Raw genomic sequence first — 13,852 nt, 5'->3', positions numbered from 1 at the left:
TTTCATTATAGCGCCATTCACTCATACGTGGTTTGACGCATTTCGTATAGCTCATATCAGCACTGAAGGCGGTAAATGCAAGGGACGTACAAGAGAGAGTTATACAGAATAACTTTCAGAGATATATATAAATTGAATCGGTATCCGAAAGCTTTTTGGAAAGTGGAGCGATTTCCCGAGTTACAAATCAATGAAAATGATCAAGAAAATTTATAAACATTTTCAACTGTTCCTCTATCCACTATATTGTTCGGATCTGGCCAATAGAGACATTTTCCGTGATTTAGACTTCAAAGTATTGGTCGCTGGAAAAGTTTAAAATCATTATAATAGTGTTTTTTTATCATCACGATCTTTTCAGTCCACCTGTTACTTCTCTGTGTCGCATAAAGTTGGGAACAAATTATGTTTATTTTATAATTTCAATTGTAAATTAAAGTTAAATATGCAAATTATATCAGCGATATGCATTTTCTGGGTTCTATCGAATCCAGTGCAAGTAAACCGTCTATTTCGGCTCCCAACTTCATTGTGCTTGTTTCGACTTTCGGCTCCCATAGAATCCCATGAATTCCAGAATTGTGTTGGATTTCTCAGATATCAATTTTTCGACTTTGTGCAGATAAAATTTTAGTATATTGAAGAGAAGAGATTGAAAGCGAATTATGCATTGTAACCTACTGGCTACTGTGTTTTAAAGAAGCAGTAGGGTTTTCCCGTCGGAAATGTTATTCGAATTTGAATAACTTTCAAAAGTTGCAAATTTTGCCAATGGACGGAATCTAAACGCACTATGGCTCATTAAGCTCGCAGCTAGCAAACTTCCATATGATTAGTGTCCGGAATGTAGGGCAAACAGAATGAAACGTAAATTTCTCTCGCTAAGCTTTCATCTTTTAAGTTTTCAGCGATACATCGGTACACAAATCCTTTTAACGCTCCGTCCATTTACGCCAGAAAATAGCATATTTCGTTGCACGGTGTACATTTGCCTGCAATTCCAGTGCGGCCACTGTGCATGTAATTGTGCAAACTCACTTAGAAAAATGATGACTATTAAGAGCTTGTCACTCCAACCACACTTCCCGAGCAGAAAGAGACGTCCAAATTGGTCAAAGTGAGCAAAAGTTAGAAAAAAACCCATTGCCTTGCTTAGTTGACGCCGTTGGCGTCGCGCTGCAACTATTTCTAGCATCGTTGTTCTTTCCTGGGTTCTCAAGTTGGTTGGTTTCACATTTTCGCATATTTTCGCTAGAATTTCTTTCGCCATTGTTTACGCGACATTTGTTGCAAGGTGCACAGCAACACGTTGTACTTGTCAAATTTGTATCACTAAGTGGAGGTGTCGCAGTACTGCACGGCTCCAGCACAGCCGCATTGCTACACAGCGCACTCGAACAGCCGCAGGCATGTCAATGGAGACAAAAAGCTCAAATCTGCAATTCACCGTAAGAGAGCAAAGCACGCGGTGGAAAGGGTAGGGAAATAAATGAAAATCGCACGAAATATTTATGCCAAGGCCAACATAAAGCTCACAAACAAAAAAACATATTGAGCAGCAACAATAAAAAAGTAGTTGACGAATGAAATTCAAAGCAACGCAAGCAAAAGTGAATAGTGAAAACTGTTGATCCTTGCGAGTGGCTAAATAGTGAGTGTTAGCTGAGGGGAGCGGCGGCACAGCGCACGCCGCTTGTGCTGATAAATAGCCAACACGGCAAAACCGAAAATTGCAACACAAACTAGCAATGCGGCAAAAACGCTGCCGCGCATTCTTTTATGACTTAACCGCTAGTGAGCGCGCCATGGCAACGAACGGCATTCGGACGCCCACACAATTCGGCTCGATATTCGCCTTCGCTTGGCAGGTAAAGTTGCCGTTGGGAAATCGTTAAAAGCACTTAAAAGGCCATTCGTACGAAGATAAAGGTGAAGTGGGTATTTAAGATTACAGTTGTGGATTTCGCCCCACCACCGGCTACAGTTGACCCAAACATGCCTGGTTGTTAAGAAAAGTTAAAAAGCTACGCTGATTTGCTGCTGTTTTTGTAGCACGCTGCTGTATCATAGGGTCAGCGGTAATTGCCGAGTAAGCCATGCGCTATCAGTTTGGGGACCCGGTTTTTGCCTCTTTAGCATTTGCGTACTTAAAAATTCGTTTTTCCGCTGCTTGTTGCCACTGGTTGGCAATTCTGAATGCCGCGATTGGCGGCTTAGTGGCGATAGAATATTTTCTTTCGATTGTCTTTTCTTTGAGTGGTGCGCATTTCCTAGTGCTTTGCTGCGGCTTATGTGACAACAAATGGCAATGATTTGGTTGCACGTTACAATTTTGAATTTTTCTTGCATATATTTTAGTTTATTCCTAGAAGTAGTCAATGTGTTCTTCGAATATGTGCTCAAATTGATTATGGACTTATTTACTTTCTGACATTTCAGCGGGTATCATCTCTTGACTGGCAATTCTTGAAGTAGTTGATTTCGTTGACACAAACCAATAACGTGCTAAGGGGAGAGCTAAAGCAAAAACTTTTGAAATTCAATAAAATTAGCTGCTTAGATAAGGCAGAGGAAATGAAATTGCACTGAGATAGAGAGAGAGGAAGAGAGAGATAAGCACAGAGAGATGAAAGAAGCCGAGTGAGAAAAAGATAGGAAAATAATGACAGTAGAGAAATAGAGCGAAACCGAAATTAAAATATGAGAAAACAGAGTTTGCAAACTTTAATCTGAAAACATTAGTAACCGATCTTTTAGAGGCAGCAATATAAAATTTGATCACAGATCGGCCTGCTGGAACAACACTATAACGTTTCACACACCCCACAAGACTCAAACATTTTCGCTAGTCCGCTTCTATATATAGTATAGTCTGAGGACTATCAAAAGGAAACGTATCTTCAATCTTATTCTAAGAAATCGAATACATTTTTTCATATATTTAGAGAAAAGTCTGTAGCGACTTTTACTTACAAAAAACTATTTTATTTTATTCAAGTTTTATCATATTCAAAATTTGAAATTGATTCAAATCGAATGAGATTTGTGAACACTACAGTAGCAATGAAAAGTGATGTACCGAAATAGCAACCATTATTCTAGATATCTTCACTAAAAGTTTACTACAAAAGTGGAAAAAGTTTTATTTTGATCTGTGCGACAATTCACTTTATGAAATTCCAAAGTAAGTAACGGTAGTTTAGAACTATCAGTGCAACTCCACCAACTAAGCTTTAATTACGCGCTCATTACTTTGATACTGGCGAGTGTAAAGATGATATACACGGGTGTAGGACAGTGGGGGGTAACGCAACCAACACAAGCGTACACCCTTGAACATAAACACACAACAATAACTGTGAGCGCAAATAGCAACATTTTGTTGCAAGTGTACTGTTATAATTTGTTGAATGTAATTAAATTAATCCGCTTACTTAGACATCAAAAACAACGGAAAATAGTGTAAATAAACGCTTCATATTCAGAGCTGTTGATTCGCTTTTTAGACGCTTAATGTGAGAGCGCTAGAGCGCGACAGCGGGAGAGCGGGAGAACATTGTTGTTAATATCAGATATTCGCATGGGACTAAACGAAGTGCGGCGACAAGATGCGGGCGTGCGGTTGAACGCAACCGATACCGGTTAACGTCGCGACATCTATAAGGGACGAGGGGGCCGAAGGGTCGGGGGATGGTGAAGGTTCGATGCGACAAGTTTAAAGTATTTTACGGGAATTAAAAGTTTACTGTGAGCATGAAGACCTGCGGCTTGTGCTGCGGCGTATGCGTTTAATTTAGATCCGTGCGATGTTAGCCGACAACAACAACAACACACACACAGTCAACAACTGCTGAATCGGCAAAGTGGCGATAAACACAAAACACGATATGACGTGGGTGAGGCAGCGAGCAAATGGCTGAGCGGCGCTAATAACAACAAGCCGACATACACACAGGCACACAAGCACACTCATGAAATAGAGCGACAAAGAGTGGGAGGCACAATGTGGCGGTTAGAGCGGCGCGGCGGGATGAAAACATCTTAACAAAATTAAATCCTTGTTAATTCTGCTTACAATTGGCATTAGCACAAATGCAAATAGTGAGCAATAACAACAATGGCAACAGCAACAACATCAACAACTACAGCCCTGCTGACACGAGGCTGAAGGTGGCACCAGCAATGCGTTTATATATTTTACAGTTACAAGGACTAAGCGGTAAATACACACTTATTCATAGACTTACAAGTGACTTGCGGCAGCGACATGCAACATGCCAACAAACACTCACACACACACGCACCTACTTTGCCACTGTCAACTAATAAGTGACTATTAGACAAGTTTAAATTGTTGTTGTTGCTGCTGCTGTTGCTGTTGTTTTTCCCCGCAATCGCTGTCTGAATTGCTATTGTTTATTTGTTGATTTGTTGATGTTGCACATTAGTTGTATTGTTTTTATTACAAACAGCGGCAATTATACAAACAACACGCATTAAGAGGCGCATTGAAGATTTTATAATGTGCGCATAACGGCTGTTTATCTCTTTGTCAACGCGAAACTTGCTCCAAATAAAGTGCAGATGTGTGTGTGGAGACTCAGCTGTATAAAGCTGCTGCGAAACAAGGCGGTGAAATAAGCAGCAGCGACTTAGACTTAACAGATTTAAGTGCATTAAGAAAATAAAGTTGCCGATTAACATAAATGAATAACACAAACAACTAACAACTTATTAACAATTTTTGATAAAAACAGTAAAATCAGCTAATATTGAGCCAATGAAATTTCCGGATTACAAGAAAGGCCATTTCGCGCCATTTTTGTAATTCTTAGAAGAGTTCCGTTAACTCTGCCTTAAAACTTCCGATATTTTTTATTGATGTTGAGTAATCGATTATACAATTTAATCAAACATGACTCGAACTGGTCCAATTAAACTGTGCGCGCAAACCGAATCAATAAATTTTTTTTTCTAGATTAGTATACCTTTATTATGTTTACGTGCTGTTTGATCTCCATATGTCAATTAGTGTGTGATGGCATTACCATGGAAAAAAAGAACAACGAGCTAAGTAGCTTGAAATTTTGCATTTACAATAGAATCACGGCTACGGATTTGTTGAAAATGTTTCAGAAGTATTTTGGGAAGTATATTTTTTTCCGAACGCAAGTATTTTAGTGTCACAAAGCACTCAGTAAAGGTCGTGAAGTCACAGAAAACTTGCTTCGTGCAGATCGTCCATCCACGTCTGACAATAACAACAAAAAAGTTAAGGAAATAATGATTAAAAACTACAGAGTTTGCATCAGAGGAATAGCAGAGGATCTCAACAATTCTTATAGATCACATTAACTCATTTTCGTTAATGTTTTGGGTACGAAGCGTTTCAACGCTGGACTCGTACCAAAAGACCTGTATCTTTCGTCGAGTATAGGTCAAAAAAGAGATGTTTTAATACCCTTAAAAATCTAAAACCTGACCTGATCTGACCTGAAAAGTTCTTAATCGATATCGGCGGTTCCGACGAAGGAGCAGCTTCTTGGTGAGAAAAGGACGTCTACAAAATTTCAGATCAATCTCTTAGACACTGAGCGACTAGTTCACCTATATATCTATCAGACGGACATGGTTAAATCGACTCAGCTCGTCACGCTGATCAGTTATATATTATATATATACTTTATAGCGCCTCCGACGTTTCCTTTTGGATGTTACCAACATCATGGCAAACTTAATATACCCTGTTGAAGGTAAAACAGTATTCGCTGAACACCTAGCCGAGGCTTATTACAAGCGTTGAAAAATTGGATTTAATGCTTGGCCTATTTTGCCTATTTTGAAAGCGACCATAAAGAGTAGTAATAAAATAAATGCAATATTTTTTACAAGTCCATCAAATTTTACTCGATGGTACTTATTGATGTTTGAAGAATCGATTGTAAGCTCATTCTTAGTAAAAAGTTATAAGTAATTACAGTTAAGCCTAAGTGAACTTCTGGAAGTATTGAGACGATTCTAACTCACCATCTTCTTCCAAGCAGCTAATACAAATGGCAACCGGTATAATTGAGAACCTTGTGCTCTTGAAGAACCTTGGATGTACAGTTGCGGACCACTGTTGCGGGCCACAGTTGCTAGCATCTGTCCAGCATTTTCCGAGCTCACCTGAGACCCAACCATTCAGTAATGAACCACAAGAAGTCAGGGGAGGAGGTAGGAGCTCTACCCGTTCCCATTCTGCAGCTAGTGACACTGAAGAATCTGACCTAGCAAGCTCATCAGCTTTTCAGTTTCTCGAGAGTAGTCAGCAGAGATATTACTGTCAGGGCTAGACTCGGCAGGTAGTAATTCAATTATTTCGGAATGAAATCAAATAAAATCGTTATAAGGTTAGTCGATTTAAAAAAATTGATAAATCATTATGATACTTTGGATCTGGTGGAATAAAGTATATTTCTAACTTTTTTTTAAAATAATTTTGAAACTAGACTACGTTTCATCTACTTAATGCAACAAAAAACTAAAACAAAAAAAAACAAAAGGATATGTTAAAAGTATTAAAAACAAATTTTATATTTCACCAAAACCACTTATAATTATGATTAACACTGAAGACGCTTCCGTAAATTATTTTACTATCCCAAACATTGCCCTACAAATTAACATTTAAAATGTACCCTCTGTTACTTTTACCAAAAAATGCCCACCAGAAAATCCCATCAAAAATACCATGAATGCCACTTTGATTGCAAGGGAACCACATTAAAAGGTACTTAAATTCTCACCTTTAAGCCAACAACATCAGCAGCCAAAGACACTTAAACAGGTGAAGTCAATTGAGTAGGTATACACCAGGGTGGTTCATAAAAAATCGAAAAAACATATTTAATTTTCTTGAGTAACATGCCCTCAAACTGTATAGCTTAAATGATCATATATATATTTTTTTTTTGTTGACGAAGCTGGTTATGGAGCATCGCTTTGGCGTCAGAACGTTTTCTTGGTTAAGTTTAATAACCGATATAAGTATAAACGAAGATACAAATACATTTTGATCTAAATTTTAAAAGCGACCTACTGATCGGGACTGACGTATTAATCTGATACTTTTGGAGCAACCGTAAAGTAGTTGCTGGAGCCGCACACCACCATTACCTTAATATTAGACCCAGTTCGCGTTTCGAGGCAATACAAATTTTAATTTTCTAATGTCAGTTAAAGCGCCAAGTATATTCAGATTCCAGTTTAAGAAGGTTATAAGCATCGGACACCATACCAGATAAATGGAAAGGGAAATTTTAGTAAATTATAAAGCAAGCGTTTAAAATCTAATAATATATAGAAGTGTACACCTTTGATTGTAACATTACACTAACATTACCCATATTTTAGAATCGCCCTAATATTATATATGTGTATGTATATACTACTACGTATTTTCGTTCATTTTCCGGCAGACGATGAACTCCGGTAAATAAAAATTGACAATCAAAAATGAAAAATGATGGCGAGTCATTTAATTTTAACTAAATTTATTTTAATCCTGCTGGACGAACGAGCGTACAAGCACTCACAGGTAGGCTGGCGCAGTTCAGAGGTCGAGTAGCCATGTACTGCAATGTATGTAAGTATATGCAAATATTTATAGGCGGCGTCTCGGCCGGTCATTGTAGCCGGAAGCATAATACGCGCACCCAGGAAGATTATTTAACAATGTAACGGTACATAATTATGTATTTGTTTGTGTGTGCGAGCGCACAGTGCCTCTGCGGACAGGAGCCACTCTGAAATTCAACATAAATCTTCTACTACACAGTAATAAAAACGGGCACAAGGTGTGTGGGGGAATGATGTTAGAAAGGAATGAAATTTCAAAGTTGATTATAAATAACACCGCACATACACACACACACACAGATGAACACACATAGGCGCATATAAATATGCATCCGCAATTGCGGAAGCATCTGCTGGCGTGGAGCACCTGGTCTATGTTGATTGAAAAACTCACAGACGGTTTTACATATGTATATCGCAGCGGCGAATGGCCGGCGCGTGGAAGGAGTGGAATTTTATGCGCATACAAACACCGTCCAATCGTAAGGTGGGCGAGAATTTACGTCAGCTCATAAATTAAGCAAATGTAACGAAAGTTACTACCGCTGCCGCAGGCAACACGCACCAAAAGACACTGTTGTGAACACTCAATTACAGGACGCTGTTGCGCTTCGGGCGTGCTCGCCTTTGTTGAACCAATGAAGTTGGACGTCATGAGTCGCCGAAAATGAAGACATTCTTGGAATCACTCAAATCGGTGCAAATAAAATTTTTATAGCCTGCAACAACAACTGCAAAAACAAGAGCAACCGCCAAGTCAAACATAAATTTATTTACCTTCGGATGTTGCGTTGTATGGAGCGCGTTACTGCTGACATATCGCAAGTACCGCGATCGCCGGGCTTGCGCCCCTCTACACGGCTGCTGCACGAGCGACCATCGAGCGTGGCGTAGATGTGACGTCGCGGCACATGTGCTGTGTATATGTTGCGCGGTGTCGGTATTTTACTCTTTGAAGCACGTGGACTTGGCTCGAAACCGGAATCGTGATCTTTGCTGGATTGTGTAGCGTGCGCATAGCTGCCCGTCTGCTCGTTATCGCCATCCGTAATATCTGCCTTAGTTTTCCAATTACTACGCGTTTTTGGGCCACTACGCACTCGCTTTTTTAAACGACGTTTACGTCCGTTCGAATAATCGTAGACGCCGAGAACAGCGCTGTTGGGCAATGGACCCTCGGCGTTTCCCACGACATGACGGTTAAGCACACCTGCTTTACTTTTCTTATGCTCATCGTTATCGTACTCCTCATTTATATGATCATCATCTTGTTCATAATCGATGGCAACAGCTTGTCTATGTTCGTCGTCCACTGAGCTTGCTTCCGTTTCCGGGTATGGCTTACCCAAGCGCATTTGTGGTTCGGAAACAATTTTGAAGACTTGCGTATCGCTGAGTTCAAGCTCATCTGGATGTCGCGCACTTTCGCCACCGGAATCATCACTTTTCAAAATTTGGAAGCTTGATTTGCGCACGACTTCTTCGGTGCCGTCATCTTCGGCTGAATCAGATGGCAATAAGGTAAATGATCGCCGGGGTTCTTGTTCATGCGGCAGTTTTTGTGCTTCGATTTTTGGCGACTGCTGAGCGGAAGTAGTGTTAGACGGAAGTGAGCTTGGTTCTGCGGTGGGCTTTTCTTCGGAAGTAACTGCAGCAGTTGGGGTGATTTTAGGAGTTTCTGCTACATCAGATGAGTCATTGTTTTGAATTGGAGCTGTCGCTACCGCTGCAGTGTCATCTGGTGCATCTGGAGCTTCCGATGACTTGGTTTCAACAACTTTGGACGGTGGATCAGCAGTTTGAGTTGGCGTAGTGGTCGCAGCAGCTGAAATAGGGTGCTCTTCAGCTGTTTCTACAGGTATGGGACTTGGCAATGGTGTTGGTATTGGCGTTGCTGGAGTTTCCGTTAAATTAGGTACAATTTTTGTGGCTTGATCAGGTTGTGCGGTAGATAGTGCATCAACTTTCATAACATTGGTTTCCGCGGTGTCCGCTGCTTCTTCTGTAATTTCTTTATCATCCGCCTCCACCGGCCTTCCATTTTGCTCTTCAATCTGTTTGCTATTTTCATCATTCGTCGCATCGCTTTCAAGTGCCAACGCAGCTATTTTCATCACTTGATCCACTTCTTTTCTCATCTCATCTGCCAACGTGGTCATATCTTCCGACTCATCATTAACCTCCTCAGTTTGTGTCTTTTCTGCGGGCTCTATTTGCGGCTGCATAGGAGCAGGGTCTGCTTCATGATGCACATCTACTTGTGTAGTTACTAGCTCAGCTGCTAGTTTATCATCTTCATCCGTCAACTCCATAGATTGTGTTTCAGTTTGATTCGTGGACTTAATAAATGTTGCTTCCTTTGCTGTGATACCCAGCGTATTTGCTGCTGACCGCATAGTAGCCGATTGTGGACGGCTATCCCTTTCTTTATCCTCTTCTTTACCATCACTCGGCTGTGTTGCTGATTCCGTCTTCGTTTCTGGCGCATTTTCCTCGCGTTCTCGTACCACTTCAACCTCTCTTACTTTACTTTTCTCCGGTGATGACTCTTTTTCACTGCCACGTTCTCGTCCATCGCGCTCTTTCGAACGACGTGATGTTATGGACTTCCTTCGTATAACACGTTGCTTTTGCCGCTTGTGATAGCAACAATTCTCACAAGAATCTTCGTCGTCGTCATTGTCTTCGTCGGCTTTATCCTCCCATTCGCTTGAGCTGGTATAACGTTCGCGTGATTTTCGACGCCTTATCTCAATATTACTTTTAGATCGACAAATATCAACTTCCCCGCTATCATGATGGTGACAATCTTTCGGCTCACCACAACTGCTGGTGCGTCGTCGACTTTGCCGCCGACGATTGTGCTGATGACGCCGACATGTGTGCGCAAACTTTTGTTCTCTGCGATAAGTTTGTTCGTGGCAGCTACAGTTGCTATCGCCCTCGCCGCCAGCACCATCCGAGTCCGAGTGTTTCAGGTAGACAACATATTTTTTGGAATTTTGTAAATCATGCAGCTCTTCTTTTTCCACATATCGCAACGGACGCACCATATCGCTGCTAACCTCGTTAAATGGATTCGACCGTCGTGCTGCCAAGCGCAGTTTACTAGCTGGCAAACCGCCATGCGACTGCAGAAATTTGGCAGTTGCGCGATGGCCCTTTTGCAATGCGCAGTCGAGCGGTGTGAAGACCATCCCTTTGCTGCTGCGATATATGGCATTGATATCGCCACCATAGTCCAGCAGCCTTTTACACACATCGGTGTAGTCATTACTCGCGGCAATATGTAGGAGACTGCGTCCGTCATTACTTGTGGTATTAACCTGCTTGGGTCGCTGTTCCAACAACCACTCGACGAGCTCACGTCTGCCCGATGAGCTTGCTTCATGCACCGGTAAGTCGCCTTTAGCATTGCGCAACCACAAATTAGCGCCACGCTCCTTCAGCAGTTTAACCGTTTCGAATTGGCCCTTCGCACAGCCACAGTGCGCCGGTGTGCGTCCCTTGCGGTCTTGTCGATTCGGATCAGCTTCTAAATCGAGCAAACGTGCGGTGGCATCTGCATGTCCTAGTGTCACGGCGTAATGCAGTGCCGTACAGCCGTTCGAATCAATCAGGTCTGTTGGGGCGCCACAAAGACTTATCAAAGTGTCAAGGCATTCGGTGTGCCCACGTGAGGCCGCGCAATGTAGCGCCGTCAAGCCATCTCTAGAAAATTACAAGCACAAAATTAGTTAAGAACTTTTCAAAAAAAAAAATAAAAAAGTTTGGCAACGTACTTATCTGCACTTTCAACACGTGCACTAGCCTTCACCAGAGCAATAACAGCCTTCGCGGAACCCGCCGAGGCGGCCCATAATAAGGGCTGACGTCCGTCTTTGTCCTGTACGTCAACACTGGAATGCGGGTGTGTTAGCAGAATGCCGAGTATCTCCAACGCCAGCTTAGTGGCATTAGCCTGACCCACTTTGTTGTCAACACTGGCGCCACACATCTGCGCCGCATAATGTAGTGGCGTGCCACCGTTCAAATCGGGAATCGCAATATTCGCACCAGCCGCCAGCACCGAACGTAAAGCCTCCACTTCACCGCAAACTGTAATGAAACAATGGTTTATCGCCTTTGTAGCCGCATGTGTGTGTCTGTGCGTGCGATTTCGATTGTGGCTTCACACATGCAGTCTGCACACCATATATTGGTGTGAAATGTCGTTGTCAGTCCATTGACATTTGCCATTAGAGCTGGCTACTTACCCGTCGCCCAATGCACCACAGAGTGGCCCTCGTTATCGACCGCATTCACGTCGGCTTTATTCGCCAGCAGCAAATTGACCATCGCCAAGTTGCCCTGAATAACAGCCAAGTGAAGCGGCGTAAAGCCATCCTCGTCGGCAGACTCCAGCAACTCTGGAGCTGCGACGGCGATGCTGGCAGCCGCCACGAGTTCACGTGTCTCTGCGTTTTGCGCGGCACAATAGTGTAGTGCGTTTTTGTTGCGACTGTCACGTTGACGTATGCGTTCCGGCTACAATAGCGAAGCCATGTATTAGCCATTCCAGTGTAACAGTTGGTGTAGAGAGGCAATCAAGTGTGAACGCAGCCATTTAATAGTTGAAAGACCAGGTCATGAAAGAAAATGGAGAATATTATAAAAACTATGGTTTGTTAATATATGTAAAGTAAAATATATGATTTGTAGGTTTTAGAACAGTGCTTATGTGATATAAGACATATTGCTTAAATTGGAGTTTGCTCTGTTAGAAAACTTTTTAGTTCTAGAGCTCTTAATGAATGTTAACCTAATAGAGCTTTAATAATTTCTTCCACCATTTCACATTGCACATCGATAGTTTTTAACGTGTTTCTTCTATAATTCGTAGTTAACGTCTTGAAATTATACCAGCGATCTTTAATAAATTTTTTCAATAATATTTCATTCTACAGAAGTAGAAAATACTAATATTAGTCCGGCCGAGTTCAGAAGAATCTTACTGGTATTATAGTTGAGTTCCTCTAATGATAAATATTATATAAGGAATAAACTGTTCTGTCGTGTTCGGCTCAAAAAAAATCGTAAATGGGTTAGTTGAAAGATACAGACCCAGAGGTAATGGAGATGGCGACATTCAAAAAGCAGATGTTTTAAAAGTTTTTTGCAACGATTTCGCTTCGTCTGTGTAACGAACTAACTTTTCAATCTCAATACATTTGGCTTCTAGGTATTAATATGCTGTTCTTTGTATCTTAGCTATACATTGTACTCAGGATAGATATTATACCTATATATTTTTTGGGGTATTACAATGATTTACGGAATGATTGAGTCAAATTAAATTACATAGATTTATCAAAGAAGTGAACTGATTGGAAAAATAATAACATGACCTTCAAAAGACCTAGTCATACTAGTCATATGACCTAAATTCAGTTGTAATGATTATAAAAACCTTAAATTTGTGAAGCATGATTTTTTAACCGTAGAACCATTCCTTGCTCTTCACATTACTTTGCGCGAAGCTATTGTTAAAAGCTAAAAATTAAAAAGAAACGTGTATAAAAAAGAAACTACATAAATACAGTGTTGTATTTCAATAGGTAAATATGTAAATTTTTTTTTTTTTGTATATAAAACTGTAAATTTAGATAAAATTAAATGATTTATAACGCGCGAGTAAATTACGAACTCCCAGTCCATTATCTATGCCAATAATAAACAACAAAATAAATATAACATTGTACTAACGGTAAATCTCTGATTACAAATTTACGCGCTAAATGATAAGCTTAGTATTTGTAGTTTTTTGTTATATAATACATTGTTAAAAATATTTCTTTCAATTTTTTTTGTAGCACACTTTTTTTCATATTTTTTCGGTTAGTGTAAAAATGTGCTTAAAGCAAATACGAGTCATATCTTCAACGTAATGAATTTCATAAAAATATTTATGTATATATACTGATATATTATATTATATATATATTCATATGTAGATATTTATATACACTGATATATAAGGCCAATTGTGTGCGTAAATGTGCAGCAAACTGTTATATAAAAAAGTGAAGAACTATTTATATATACCCCATATGCAAACACTTAAGTTTGAATTTTATTCACAATTTAATAAGCAAAAATTTATTTTTCATATTATATTTCACTCGTAAATTGGTTAATGAAAGATAAACTGATGTTTTGCATTTAATAATTTTTTTCTTTGTTGTTATACTTT

At 40.3% G+C, this 13,852-nt stretch overlaps 1 protein-coding gene across 1 annotated transcript in view; it reads right to left on the bottom strand.

The window, feature by feature from the left end:
* The window catches only part of LOC106620676 (uncharacterized), a 66,689-nt gene that overhangs the window by 9,188 nt on the left and 43,649 nt on the right, over positions 1–13,852 (bottom strand). Inside the window, exons 2-4 of the mRNA XM_036361558.2 lie at positions 11,877–12,147; positions 11,403–11,718; positions 8,398–11,331 (exon numbers count right to left, since the gene is read on the bottom strand). Of these exons, the coding sequence (XP_036217451.2) occupies positions 8,398–11,331; positions 11,403–11,718; positions 11,877–12,147 (3,521 nt within the window). The remainder of the gene's footprint in view (positions 1–8,397; positions 11,332–11,402; positions 11,719–11,876; positions 12,148–13,852) is intronic.

Source organism: Bactrocera oleae, chromosome 2 (assembly GCF_042242935.1).
Source record: "Bactrocera oleae isolate idBacOlea1 chromosome 2, idBacOlea1, whole genome shotgun sequence".
Lineage (NCBI taxonomy): Eukaryota > Metazoa > Arthropoda > Insecta > Diptera > Tephritidae > Bactrocera > Bactrocera oleae.
The sequence above is the reverse complement of the archived record's forward strand: the minus strand, read 5'-3'. Positions and strand labels throughout refer to the sequence as shown.